The sequence below is a fragment of the Dermacentor silvarum genome, chromosome 4 (assembly GCF_013339745.2).
Source record: "Dermacentor silvarum isolate Dsil-2018 chromosome 4, BIME_Dsil_1.4, whole genome shotgun sequence".
Taxonomy (NCBI): domain Eukaryota; kingdom Metazoa; phylum Arthropoda; class Arachnida; order Ixodida; family Ixodidae; genus Dermacentor; species Dermacentor silvarum.
In genome coordinates this window covers 137,929,450-137,944,634 of record NC_051157.2, presented here as the reverse complement: position 1 = coordinate 137,944,634, position 15,185 = coordinate 137,929,450, and the positions used below count along the sequence as shown (strand labels likewise).

The window sequence follows — 15,185 nt, the reverse complement described above, 5'->3', positions numbered from 1 at the left end:
CCGTTAGGCTGATTATTGAACTAGGACCAAAAAGTAAGGAAGCTCTGTTGAAATCAGTAGAAAAAGCCTTGGAGGATAGACGAATACCAGACAGTTGACGACAATGTAGAATTAATTTAATTTATAATGGCAAGGGGGAAAAAGATAGAATTCACTCATATAGGCCGTTGACCATTACATCGGTAATATACAGGTTAGCGATGCAGGCGATTAAATTAAAGCTGCAAGCGTGGGCAGAGAATAATGGCATACTGGGAGAACTTCAGAATGACTTCAGAATTGGTAGGCGTCTGGATGATCAATTATTTGTCCTTACACAGTGTATTGAAATATACAGAGAAGAAAGGAGACCGCTATATGTGGCTTTTTGTAGACATTACCGGCGCGTATGACAACGTAAACCGCAACATATTGTGGAATATTCTGGGAGGAGAAGGCATAGGCAATGACTGTATGCAGCTTTTGAGAGAGATTTACCTGGAAAATACAGTTTTCGTAGAATGGAAAGAGATGAGGAGCGAAGAGCAAGTTGATATTAACAAGGGACTGAGACTGGGGTACGCTCTATTCCCGCTGCTGTTTATGATGTACATGGTAAGGAAGAAAACGGCGCTATAGGGAAGCAATATCGGGTTTAATCTTTCATACAAAAGGCTGGTACAGTAATAGAGCAGCAGCTAGCTTCCAGGTTTGTTTTATGTGGACGATATTGTGTTGCTAGCTTACGAGCAAAGTTATATGCAACGTATGGCTCATATATGTGGACAGGAAGGTGAGAATATATGTCTGAAATTTAGCGTTGAAAAAATCAGGTTTTATGAAATTCAATGAAAGCAGTGAACAGGCAATGTACGTACAGGGTCAAGAAATTCCTCGGCTGAGCGAATACTTTGTTATATGTATAAACGAAGGCAATAGATATATGGAAACACAGTAAAAAAACAATAACAGCAACGGGAAAGATAAATGCGGGCATAATGAAACACAGAGCGCTAACTTTGTCTTGCGTGCGTGTAATTAACTTCGAACTGGACCCATTGCTAGCCGAAACTGGGATGTGACCATCTGCAAATATCTGTGAAGCTGAATAAATTTGAAATTCACAGTTTGAAATGTAAGACGCCGACAAACCGTGCCCAATAGAGATACCTTAAAAATATGCACTAATGCCGAGCAGTTTTAGCCCAGCCGTAGCAAGTGACCCAGCGTATGCGATAAAAAAAATTAAATGTTTAAATGCCAGCGACACACTCTTCATCCTGCCAGTTCTGTCCCACAACCTATATACGTCGGTGCTTTTTTTTTTTTTAAGCTATGATTTTGGAATAGCGGACTCCTTTTTAGGTCCAGTTAAAGCTTGCTGTCGTAGATAAACAACCACAACGACAGAAGCAGCAGCAGCAGCAGCCTCGAAAACTAGGGAGACCCAATGCCGAGATGAGAAAACGACTCCAACTACGGCCTCTTGACGCGTAGGAACTGGCGCGGAGAGCTCGTGTATTGCGCGCACTGATTTAGCGATGACCTATGACGTGTGCGCGCAATTTCAAGCGAAACTCCATATCAACGGCGCAGTTGCGACTTACGCCCCTTATCGACCGCCGCGTTCGCGTATGATATACCGGTGCGTTATCAGGGGCTCCGAGTGCACTCCCACCGCTGGCACGTCGGAGTACACGAAACAAACGCCGATAAGAGCACAGGTGTGAGCGCGGCGCACACGTCCGGTCAGCTAGCGGCAAGGCAAGGCCCACACATCAGAAGATGGTTCCAGCGGTTATCATCGTCTCGCTGCTTCTGGCGTTTGCAGGTGGGAACATCTGGTGCCGAACAACTGCGCCAAACATCAATAACCGGCCGGGTAGATATTGGCAGGCTAGTCAGTTGGCCACTATTGTTGTAAAGGCCGCTTACCTGCGGACGCATGGACGAACGCAAAAGCAGCGCTCGTGTTCGTCTGCTTTAATGTTCGTCCGTACGTTCCCACAATGGCGCTGCCTTTATACCAATAATCTCAGAGGTATCGCACTCCATTGTCACACGTTCATATATCATACAACTTGTGCTACGAATTTTCACCCATACAACCGTACAAGTTGGCTTAAGAGTATAGCTGTTGATCTCGCAGTACAGACCTCAGAACTGTTACAGCCAGACGCTTCTGTGGTATTGTTAGTAGCTTTGAGGAGCTTCAGTCTGTTCAGGGACACTTAGTTATATTCCAGAGAAGGCATTGTGCACTGTCACAGGTAATAGAGTTCAGAAAGCAGCGTAAGGAACTCCCAAATTTTATTAATCATAACAAACTCGCACGTTGCTATTAGCAGTCTAGGTCTGTTAAGCCTTTTAACGCGACAAAAACAAGCTGAAAGCGTCGGGCGAAATTCACGATGATTTCTTTTTCATTCGCAATAACTAGTTGTCGCTGGCTGCCGCCTTCGCAATCATATGATTTATACTATGCCGATTTTGGCTGGTACGTGTTCTTAACGAACCGGTTTTGGCATTCGGTCTGTTGTTTAGGGGCTCATCCTAAGAATCGGCCAATCATTATAAGGGGAGGGGGGGAGGCGTGGTGGTGGTTGTTTCTAATTATTCGGAAGATCTTCTTGGGAGCAGTACAATATTTACCGCATCAAATCAGCGAGTCAGATGCTGGTTTTAATACTAACGCTCTTGTGTGATGCAGTGCTTTAGGAGAGGTAATAATTCCTGTACACTGTGAGCCAGCATTCAAGACCGAAAAATGCGACCTTTTCCGGCAGTTTCATCTAGCCAATTAGACTATTCGCGTAAACTCTTCTAAGCATCTCATATTTTCGAGTTCGCTGCATTAAACTTACTCGCCTCAAACTCCCATGATGCTAGCTCTTTCTTTTTTTTTCCTTAGAAGCTTATTACATCCCGCCCAGCTCGTTCTCTTTTCTTTTTTTTTACGATTCCAGAATATAGCATATGCATCAATTGTGCTGCACGAGTTCAGAGTCGACGCATGGTCGACGCATTAAACGGCGGACTGTATCTGCAAGTTGTGAGCACAGGCACATCATTGCTATATAGTACAGCGATAAGCGCGCGTGTAATGCTCTGTGATCTGTGTGAACAGTCGTGTCATCAAGTGGCTGCAAGAATGCGCGATACGTGGCCGTTTTCCGCCAAGCATGCGTCATAAGCAGGCGACCGATAAAACGCATCTGCATTAACAACAGCGCCTCCGTGGTGCACATGCGCACTTACGTGCATCAACGTTTCGCTTTACAGGCTGCGGCGGCATATGTTACTCTATATGGCGGCGGGTCAGTCAGCTGCCAGGTCCGAAAGCGCATTGTCATATATGAAAATGCGCTTCCAAGCACGACGTTGCCGGTTCGATTCCCGGTCGCGGTGTCCGCGTTCATACACAAGCAGAATGAAAAAAAAAAAAAAAAAAAAAAAAACAGGCGTGTGCCGTGCTTTGGGTGCTAGTTAACAAATTTAAAAATTAAATTATAGGGTTTTACGTGCCAAAACCACGATCTGATTATGAGGCACGCCGTAGTGTGGGACTCCGGAATAATTTGGACCACCTGGGGTTCTTTAAAGTGCACCTAAATCTAAGTACACGGGTGTTTTCGCATGTCGCCCCCATCGAAATGCGGCCGCCGTGGCCGGCATTCGATCCCGCGACCTCGTTCTCAGCAGACCAACACCACCACTGAGCAACCACGGCGGGTCGTTAACAAACTGAAAGTGTTCAAAGTTAATCCGGAGCCCTCGACTACGTCGTCCATCATAGCCACAGTGTTGCTTTGAGGCAATAAACACCATAAATGAGTGAATGAATGAATGAATGAATCAGTCAATAAATCAAAGGCCATTTCCCGCGGCGAACGAAGCGCAAGCCGTTCAGAAGCGCCCAGGTGCTCGGGGCGCAACTTCAAGCGGCTCACCGGCTTTACTAACCGTGCCGTTATCGGCTGTCCACCGCCAATAACTAGTCATAGTAAACGTAAATAGAAATTATATATATATATATATATATATATATATATATGTGTGTGTGTGTGTGTGTGTGTGTGTGTGTGTGTGTGTGTGTGTGTGTGTGTGTGTGTGTGTGTGTGTGTGTGTGTGTGTGTGTGTGTGTGTGTGTGTGTGTGTGTGTTGGCTCCGAGAAGAGCTGCTATAGCCCTTTCACATCAGTTCACGTGTTGCGAACTCTGCATACACTGTGTGTTGCGCCTTGTTCTAGCCTTTTGTCAATTTGTATTCCATTGTCTCCAGGGCTACATACGCGGACATCATTTACTCCCTTTAGCTAACTCCGCTGTAGATTGTCTGAACCTGTGACGTAAATTCTTCTTACTTTACAATCTTTCTTTCCTTGTTATTAACATTTTATTACTATTATGTGAAAAGAAGTAGCCGACAGTCCTGACACCATCAAAGGATGACTAAAACTCATTGATTTCAAATTCAATAAAACATTTTCTGAATGTGCGAAAAGTGTTTTTTTTTTTCAATGAAACACACACACATCACTTAAACGACGTTGTGTGCGGCACTTCACACATTTGGTATACAAAAAAAAGCAACAAATAAACGGAAAAGCGGCTAAATGAGGGAGCGTACAGTGGTATCCCGCAGGACAGTGCAATTCGGTGTTTAAATGTTTTACTCTCCCGGTGTTCTTTTTTTTTTCTTGCTCCTCAACTCGCAGGGCGTTCAGCGTCTCAAGAGCAGGACTGCAGCAAAACTGTGCTGTGCTACGAGAAGCTGAGGAAGGAGACTGTACGGAATGTAGACGCCCTGCCAGGTCCGGAACCAACATCAGCGAAACTGGCCTCCTACAAGCGCTTCTGCGAGTAGGTCGTCGCTTGAGACACGCGTCACCACAAGCCGTACAAACGATCTTGTTTTCAGTTGATAGGTGTCACCATCTCATGGGTTCACAACCACTTGAAACCAACAAACAATGAAGTCAAGAAAATCACTGGAGAAACTAACTGTATTTTATTTTAATTGCAAAATGGCCCGTGTACCTTGCACTGGGTTCACGATAAGGCACACCCCGGGTGGTGAAAATTAATCCGGAGACCCCCACTACACGGCGTGCCTCATAATCATATCGTGGTTTTGGCATGTAAAACCCCAGAATTAATTAATTAGTGAGCCATGTCTTAATGACTACAATATTCTCGTAAATGTAATTAAATTAGAGAAATCATACGTAGAAAGCCCTTTATTCACCATGCCGAATCTGTAATGATAATCTCTGACACTCTTTGTTCATTTTCCTTTATTTATTTTTTTACTTTTTTTTCCCTAGCCTCGTGGCCCCCTCTTCCTCGCCGTGCAGCACATTTGAAGACTTCAAGGAGTGCCTCAAACGTCCCGAAATGGAAGCGCGCGAAAAAGTCTACAATGAGCTCAGGGGCTTCGTCTGCGCCAGCGACAACGCGACCTGGACGCGTGAGTCGTGCCCCATCAAGGGACTCTGTTGGATTCTTTCCTTATTCTTATCATCCGTCATTTCGAGTGGCCGATGCCGGCGATATGAAGCAAGACGAAGGGGAAATAAAAAGGAAATAGTCGCACGTATGAAATGTGGCCCGAAACATGCGCGGCGTTTAGCATTATTGCAATGCGCGTGGCGTTTTGAGCTCATAAGCTTTGATTTCAAACTTTCATTCGGCGTTTCTTCTTTTCAGTGACCCACGGCGGTAGTGCAGTGGCTATGGCGTTCCACTATTGAGGTCACGTCACGGGTTCAATCCCGGCGGCCGCATTTATATGGAAGCGAAATGTAAAAACGCTTCGGTACTGAGATGCCGGTGCACGTTAAAGAATTACTCATAACAAGATCGGGGGCTTTTAATTTATTTTTCGCTGCCAAACTCGCACTCTTGCGTAAGTCCGACATCAGGATGCGGAACCGAATTTTTTTCACGTTCACTTCGGTAAGGGTGAAGTCCCCAGATATTTTTGTTTTTTTTTTTTTTTGCTTTCTTTAAGTATAGCGACAAGCTTTGAAGCCCCGCCGTCGAATCTCATTGGGCCAGGGGCGTAGCCAGGGGGGGGGGGGGGGTTCAAACCCCCCCCCCCCGAAATTTTTTCCGCAACTCCCCCCCCCCCCCCCCGCTCCCCACACACACACTTACCACCCTTTTTTCTCGTCGCTTCGCGCTGACATAGTTCATGAAACCGGTGCTACTATCACAATTTCATTCCTGGGCGCTTCCGTTTGGGTTGGTAATTTACAGAGAATCATGTCTGACTATGGAAAAAACTGTCACTCTATGAAGTTTTGGGCGAGAATGTGGCGGCCGCATTCTGAAGCAACAAATGCGCAACAAATGAAGCAACAAATGCGGCAGCCGCATTTTAGATGATGGCGAGAACGCTCGAGGCCCGTTTACTTAGATTTAGGTGCACGTTAAAGACCCCAGGTGGTCAAAATCTCCGGTATACATTTCCGCCGCTTCCCTTCAGGTGCCGGTTAGGCCGCGCTCGCGCATGATCTTAGGCTACGTTCACACTTGGTCTCGAAGCTGTCGGAAGCGGCAAAATCTTGCAAAAATCCGCCCGCCTAGGTGGCAAAACAGGCAGATAAACAGGCTGCGAGCCAAATTGGTCTCGGGCCGATTTTTTCGCCATGGCGAAGCGGAAACGCAGCGGAAAGTCGTTCTGCTTCACTGGAAGCTACACTAGCATGTAAACAACCGGTCGTAAAATTGAACATGGCACCAAAAGTGTAGGCTGTAATGCTGATCGGCGCGATCAAGAACCAGCCCTTGCTCTACGACAAGAGTGGCACTAAAACGTACTGTCAGCAATACTCGCGATAGTATTCAACATCGCGCGACTGGAGGTGCGGCAACGAAGCCTTGGCGTGACCCAACTTCTCGCGCTTTTGCAAAGCCAGGCGAACCCACCACCGCCGTTTCCGAGGTGTCCGCGTCTTCCGTTTATTCATTGTCAATTTCTAGAAAACAAGTAGGTAGAAGTATAAAAGCCATTTCTTCTTCCACTTCCATGGCAGACACTAGTTAGGCAGATTCCTCGTTGGCGCTCCATAATTCTCCTCGCACGTGTACGATATGTTGCAGAAGTCGCGGGGTGCTTTTCTCGTCGCGACGATAGATTGAGAGCGTAGGTCTCACGTAGGACGCGCAGGCTTTGGCGAGCCCCAACACAAGGGCCAGTCCGGGTTTTAGCTGTGGTGTTCCCGTTGCCCCTTTGGTGTCCTGGAGGCGCCGACAATATGAAATGATGAAATGTTATTACAACTTCTAAATAAAAGCTATTAAAGAAATATTATCGCGCCCAGGCACCAACCTGTGACTCAGCGCTACCGCGCCCGTGTGAGGAGAATTACGGAACGCCAACGAGGAATTTACCGAAGGTCGCAGATGACACGTGAATTTGCATAAAATGATCACTTTTGATGAGGGTACGTGGGTCAATGAATGAACATACCGCTCGAAATAATGCGATAATGAGCGCCACCACGCCGACAAACCTACGCAGACTAGATGGATCTGGACGAAAACGGCAGCGGCGGCCGCGGCGGTAGCAAAACAAATGTGAACAACTTGGACAGGCACGGAAAAAAATTTTCCGGCCGCTTTGGCCTTTCCGCCCGCTTTGGTCTTTCCGCCCGCTTGCCGCTTCCCAAGTGTGAACGTAGGCTTAGTCTGCGCGAGAAACGTCTCTTGTTTGCGGTTGCGCCCCTACGGAAGGCTGGTAGTTGCTGTTTTGTTGTGGAATCCCAAACCAGCAATGTACACACGAAGGGGTTGATGACAGCAGTGAAATTCCACCGACTCGCAACAGAATGCACGAAACAGACAGCCGACAAGCATGAATTACTGCTGTGCGCAGTACAGCGTGAGTAAATTCTTGTTGCAGGCGCTGACAGTTCTCGTCGGAGTTAACGCGTCCTGAGAAATTGATTATGCGCACTATGCACTGAACAAGACCGGAGTTCATTCCTGCATCACTAGTACACCAATCAGTCGAGATTCTGTGAGGTACAAGGCCGCTTCCTGTTTGCACCGTCGTAAGTGAAGCAGAAATGAGTTGCACGCACTACTTAAAATGCGTATACATGCCATATCTATGCTGTGCGGTGAAATATTCTGTACAATTCTGAATCTGTTGACGTAAAGGCAATGACGGCTGCACGCTCGCACAAAGCAGAAGACACAGCGGCCCATGCACTTGCCGCAGGAAATGCAACCCTCTCGTATGAGGGAGCAGGGCGACGAAAGCTTCGGAAAAAAAAATCCTTACGCGTTCTTGCGCGTATTCAAGTTTTCTAGCGTAAAGCCGCAGCGAACAAGCTATTGCTATGGGAGTAGGTATAGCCTGGTCACACGTGCATTTTCACGCGTATAGCCGTCCTTGACTTGTGAAATGCACTTCGCCCCGACGAGGACGACGCCATCTATGCTTAACGGAAATTAACAATTAATGATGTCTTCTCCGATCGCACGGGTCGTCTCAATGATGCGTTTTCGAAGACTGGTCCATTCAGAGACATTCAGAGACCGTTGCTCCAAACGCCCACTGTACCTGTCGTCCTTACTGTATTTACTGAGCTTACTTTACTTTTTACTTAATTTCTTCACAAGCACACACACACGTGAAGGGGGGACGGGGGGGGGGGGGGGGGGGGCGGTCCCATGTTTTTGATCTACATGTCTAGCGTTTGCTTAAACTACCGATATTTATTATCGATCACGTGACGTAGAGGAAAGCAGAAGCTTGCCCCCCCCCCCCCCCGGTCGGGCCGGTGAACCCCCCCCCGAAAAAAATTTCTGGCTTCGCCCCTGCATTGGGCGACGCTCATTCCAGCAGCCGTGTTCTTCCTATAACGCTGTTCACCCGCATGATAGTGCCTAGAATATACTTACTATACCCGCATTTACTTGCACGCTGCTGCGAGCAGCGTAGATAACAGCGGCCGTTGACGGTCACGTGCTATCTAGGAAGATAATGGCGGCCGACGGAGTACATGTCGCTACTTAAAAAAGAGCAGGGAATCTAGGGACATTAGCTAAGGGTAGAGCTCCGAATCGAAAATTATAATGGTTAACTAACACTATTATTACGGTTCGAACTGATTCGGAGGTTTCTGAACCGGTTCATTCGGGTGGAATCGAGTTCGAGAAAGAAAAATAGATGCTTGCGTGCGTTTGAGTATTCTGTAGAACTTGTGCGAATAGATTCTTTTGCATGGCCAGTAAGTGCAAATGTCGTAATTGGTCCCCTCACTTGGAACTTAGCATACACATTGCCCATAACGTGCCCTTTATGGGCACCAAATATAACCAAGGTGCTTTCATTAGTTCACCGAGGACCTCGCAGAGACCAACTACGAACGCCGTATGACGCATGAAAATAGGGGGGAGGGGGGGCGGGGGGGGGGGGGGGGGTATTCAGCGACGATTACGATACTCCCTAATGCGAAATTTGAACGCAGCTTAATAAGTGTTTTCATCTCGCGATATATTGGCTGGCGCGGATATTCGGTCTCGGGCGGCAAGTTGAAAACGGAGCGAAGTGTTGCGCGACTGCCTCGTTAATCGGGAGATCGCAAGATCCAGCGCGTGGGTGACGCGTGGGTGCGATTCACAGAAGCCGCCGCCGACCGACCTCCCAGACTACGCGTGCTACTCTGGTGTCATCATTTTTTAGAGAGCTCTCTATACTGAAGGCGCGCATTCAAACACACACATACACATATTGAAGCGGGCGTGCGTAGAAGACTCTAATTCAGTGAGGTTCGTGGCCTCCATTTCGGTTATTCAATGAATGAATGAATGAATGAATGAATGAATGAATGAATGAATGAATGAATGAATGAATGAATGAATGAATGAATGAATGAATGAATGTTTGTTTTGATCTTGGATACACTATCAAGAAAGGTGAAGGAGCAAAAGGCGCGCAGCGCCTGACAGGGGCCCCTGTACCCACACAACCCACAACATATAAAAAATTGTACATCATTTAGTGGCAGTTCATTGGCAGTGAGCGAACACACATCCTGTTATATATTTTCACACACTGTACATGAGTTACACAGAAATTTACAATATAATTTGACAGATTATTGTGTTACAGTTGTTTCTTAAAGTAGACGGTGAGATAATAAAAGTTGATAGGTTGCAACAAAATGCTTCACGCGTCGCCCCCTTCCCCTAATTTGCTGCTCCTTTGGGTTCCGAAATGTTTCTTCCTCGTTGTCCATACTGTATAAAAGGTAAATACCTTTACTAACGCTTAACTATACTTAGGTATTACGTGTTAATTATTGTACAAATGAAAAAAGGCGACTATAGTCCAAAGTGAGCAGGTAATATAATTTTGCAAAAGTTAGCAATCGCAATTAGCACAACCCCAGAAATGCTTCCTCAATCTTGTTTATGAACTCATGACTTTACACCTGAAATTTTTCGAAGGGCACGAATAACGTAGTGAGAGCACTGGCAACACACACACACACACACACACACACACACACACACACACACACACACACACACACACACACACACACACATATATATATATATATATATATATATATATATATATCACTCACCGCCTACAATTCGTAAATTGCAATATGTGTCGTAAAGTAATTAACTAAGAAGTTCATTAGTCTATTTTTGTTAATTAGCTGAATATGTGTTTCGATTTCTCGTGCTACTAATGAGCTACTCTTCGAATAACCCAGCTGAACGATAAGAATTTTTCTATCTGCCACAGGCGATTTTTTAAAATGCCGTAAAAGTTGATAATGAACACCCTGTATATATATATATATATATATATATATATATATATATATATAAAAATTTTAACTGAGGTAGGTATAGCAGCAGAAACAATGCAAAGAATTAAAATGTGCAAGAAACTCGTTTACAGTTTATGATGTCGAATCAAAACGAACAGGCATGCAGAGTAGACACTGAACATATCTCGGTATATATCGTGATATTTTTTCGGCGGGATGAGTGAAGGATCTCGGACATATACAACTTTTCCTGGCATTCCTTAGCGACACATGTTCCACGTTGGCTTCCTCGAAAGCGCGCGCGCACAGTGTGCTCCCTCGCACCTTTTTAGAACCGACCCTGTGGGCCACCAAGGCGTACTATAGCACGTGACATATCCGATATAGCAGACACCTTGAATTACCTCCTGCCCACTCACTCATTGATGTTAAGCCTGCCGAGACGTGTCTCGCGAACTTGTATTGCTTTATAATAACTGAGATGAATGGAGCAGCCGAAGTGTTTTCTGCCTGAATCTATCCACAGCAACTGATTTGTAAAAGAACAGAACGAAGGAAAAGCGAAATTTTCTGAGCTGATCGAAGCTGGCGATGCCGGGAATCTCTTGCAGATTTCATGGGCATCATGTTCTCTAAAACCAATGACTCATGCAAGGGCGCCATGGACGCGACAAAACAAGTACTTAAGGGCGACTTAGACAAATGCGGGTACGTATGTGTTGTGTTTCTTCCTATGAGCTCAAAGATTTTAACGACTAGAATATTTCATCGTGTTTGTTTTTGCGTCGTTTACTAGCAATATCTGCGTTAATCGATGGAAAAACAAGGAACAATTACTGAAATCACTTTGTTTCTTGGGGGAGGGGGTATCTTTTGGCTACTGGCTGGTTTTCGTTTCGATTTCGGGAATTCAAGCATTTAGCATGAAACTGAACTTTCGTTGAACAAGAGCAATCTTTATTTCTCCATTCAAGAAACTGGAGGCATGCTCGAATTAAAAGCAAAATAAATTGTCTTGATAGGCGTTCGAGCCCGGTTTACGTGGCAATTCAGATACTGAAAACAGCAGTTTGAATTTATAATTGACATATCAGAGGGTTATATACACAAAACACTTGATTTGATAAATGGTTTGGAAAAATATACTCACACAGGTATTTACTCATGCCAGCTATGCAGTATATTAAAACAGAAATGCACAAAGTGCTTTATATACAAACCATTACACACAAAGGAATAAACCATAGTGATTGCAATAAGCAGAAAAAAGAGAGAAAAAAGGTAACATCTCCAAATTGAAGTATGTACACGATCAATCAAGCATGACAAAGAAAATGTTAGGTTAGTATATAGCTTAGATTTTCAATTTGAATTCAATTTGCATGCAGTTGCTTTAGTAAAACTGGAAGACACTGCCGAATAATTTGTCTCCCTAAGTGTTGCGAGAGAATGGAACAATCCACAGTAGAGATAGAGATGACCTCAACTATATGGCGGATAGCTTTCTTCTGGAGTACATGTATTTGTTTAGATTGGTAAGGCGTTGTTTTGCGCCAAATAATACAGTAACTAATATGAGTAAGAATGATGTATTAACTATATATGTGTAGCTCTACCGCTGTTGGAAAGAATAATTTGAAGTTAGCAAGCATATGCACACATCTTGATATTCGTGTAGTAACGTTAGTGACTTGAATTCCCATGACATAGTAAGGTGGAAATGCACACAAAGCGCTTTAACCGAATCAACAACTTCTATGGTAGACTGACCAAGTGTAAATGTGGTAGTAAACACGAAGACTGAGTGTCTGGACTGAAAAAAAACAGTTTTGTTGCAGTTAATTTCTAATGAATTTAATGTGCTCCATATGTACAAGTGGTCATGTGCTGCTTGAACAACTGACGGGACCAAAGGAGAGTTATCGTTACGAAATAATAATGTTGTGTCGGTTGGGCGAAAGTGATGGCCGCTTTGTTGTGCGAACCATATGATCGCAAAGCCAGTGACGTCTCACCACCTACTCGTATGTGCTCTCGTACAAAGCCCCGCGGCTTTTCGCCCACTGTGAGAGTTGCGAATCATTTGGTTATATCAGACATGTCAGGCAGCGTGAAACGTTGATGGTGTAACACCGTGTCACGTTATGTGGACCGAGTATTTCAAAACACCAACAGCAGGCAAGCTACGACGACCTGGAATGTTTGTTGTGGCAAATAGCACGATCAACAGATAGATGCCTTGCTCCCAAATGAAGCTCGTTGCTCATTACCAATCCACCGTTGTGTCTAAGGTGCCAAGGAGAGGCCGGATGAATAAAGAGATCCGAAAAACGCTCACCCAAGTCACGCATGCACGTAAAAAGAAGGACCAAGGTGCAGAAAGCAACGCTATTCACGACGTGCCTTCTGAAAGCTTTATCTCCTTAGCGCGCACTGCAACTGAAGAACAGTTCTTGAAGATATGGTATGCTTCCACGACTTCTCCTGTTTCCTTGCTACTGTGCTTCAACAACATATACCTGCGAGGGTAAACAATGGCCAGCAGCCGCAGCTCACATAATGATCAGCACCGATGACCTTCCTCTTCGCTCGTGTTCGTCATGGCGCCTAGGACACCATGATGAATCTGTACCAACTATCCCAAATTTCAGTTCCTTTTTCTTATCAATTCATAGGCTCTTCTTTCATTTTTCAGAATGGTGGAGCAGCTGTTCGACGAGTGCGCGACGCAGAGGCATTTGCCGACCGAGGTGCTGAAACCCGGCATGGAGCTCCTCGGCTGCAGGCAAGAGCAACCTATTATTCCCAGTAAGTGCGCACCCAGCCCCTCGTCGCCGATCGCGAGAAGTCGCCACACAAGCTTCCCGCCGCTGTAATATGAGAGCGTTCCGGCTGCATTCGGACGCTCTTATAAGCATGCGTGATTAGTTATAGACCACGGCAGAATTCACAAAACTTTTCGTTCGTAATTGCTGCCTGCCACTGACTAGCATGCGTTCGCTAATGATGTGTCCAATATCATGATCTGCTGGTATCTGTTCTTACGAACACTTCCAGGGTAAGAACGTTTTGTGCATATACAGGCCCAGGTCTTAGCAGTCCTCGTAAGACGACAAAGACAAAAGCGTGCCTTTTATGCCAATTTCAGGGCTTGCCGACTGCCCAGTAATTCGACGGATTCTAAGGAGTATCGTTTGCATGCTAACGACGTACATGTACAACATAAAGTCTAACCCGACGTTAATGACGCTTCTTCGTCAACGCTTCTTCGAATTGCGGATAGGAATCACTGCGACGGTAGCGGTTGTGAAGAAACATTAAGCGCATGTTACGCGACATTCGCTCTTTGGAAGATCAAAGAGGTTCTCTTCACGTCAGCCAAAATTGGTGAGACGGTAGACCAAAGCGAGAAAAATCGTGGAATTATTGATCTCGCACGTCCACAATTCAGAAAGCCACACGGCCATTCCGCGACTTTTTCTTTTTTCTTTTAACACGAAAGTGTTTTATGCCGGGGTCCACCAAGACTTCACTGACGTATTTCCGTCACGGAAATACGTCATAGAACATAATACATAGAAAGAAACCAGAAGAAAAAGTTCCACAAACATGCAAAATTTGGAAACCGAACCGACCAGGTTGCGGACGTAGAACAACATGGTCGCCCGAACACTGCCTTTAATCGTGATCTTCCTCCTTCACCACTAATGCATGGTAGCGTCCTTGTGTGGTTCGTTACACGCACACACACACACACACACACACACACACACACACACACACACACACACACACACACACACACACACACACACATATATATATATATATATATATATATATATATATATATATATATATATATATATATATATATATATATATACCGTGACTCTTGCGTCAAAATTATATGCGTACACTGGCCGCCTCGTTAGTGCCCGTCTTGTATAAGCCAGCAACCTTCAAGGTATGCGGATAATGAGTGAATCAAAGATGAAACACTTATTTATTTGTTGAATCAGTGATTGATTGATCCATTATTTCAGAGACTAATATGTCCCAAAGCTACGTGCGCACTCCGAGTAACAAAAGGTCGCACAAGTTTGATGATTTAAAAAAAATGTGGTTGATCCCTCTTATATAGGAATCGGTATAGAACACGAAAGTGAAACGTGTCTTCACAGAAGTAGTGTAATGTTTATTGCACATTGATATATAATGTCTATTGGTGTTTTGTGGCTAAAGCGCCCTTAGGCGTTGATGCACCCACGCTGACGCCTGGTGGCACGTCTCCTCCATCACGACTACCAACGTCGATGACCATGAGCAACCGTCGTGCATATGGAAGCTGCACTACGCTGCACACGCTAGCACAACGCGAAAGACGAAGCACGTAACTGAC

At 45.2% G+C, this 15,185-nt stretch overlaps 1 protein-coding gene across 1 annotated transcript; it reads left to right on the top strand.

The window, feature by feature from the left end:
* Positions 1–1,634: 1,634 nt before the first annotated feature.
* LOC119448933 (uncharacterized) lies at positions 1,635–13,659 on the top strand. Its single transcript, XM_037712140.2, has 5 exons — positions 1,635–1,810; positions 4,697–4,841; positions 5,306–5,448; positions 11,395–11,491; positions 13,479–13,659. The coding sequence occupies exons 1-5, from the start codon at positions 1,765–1,767 to the stop codon at positions 13,657–13,659; spliced, it is 612 nt and encodes a 203-aa protein (XP_037568068.1). The 5' UTR covers positions 1,635–1,764.
* The last annotated feature ends 1,526 nt before the right edge of the window (positions 13,660–15,185 follow it).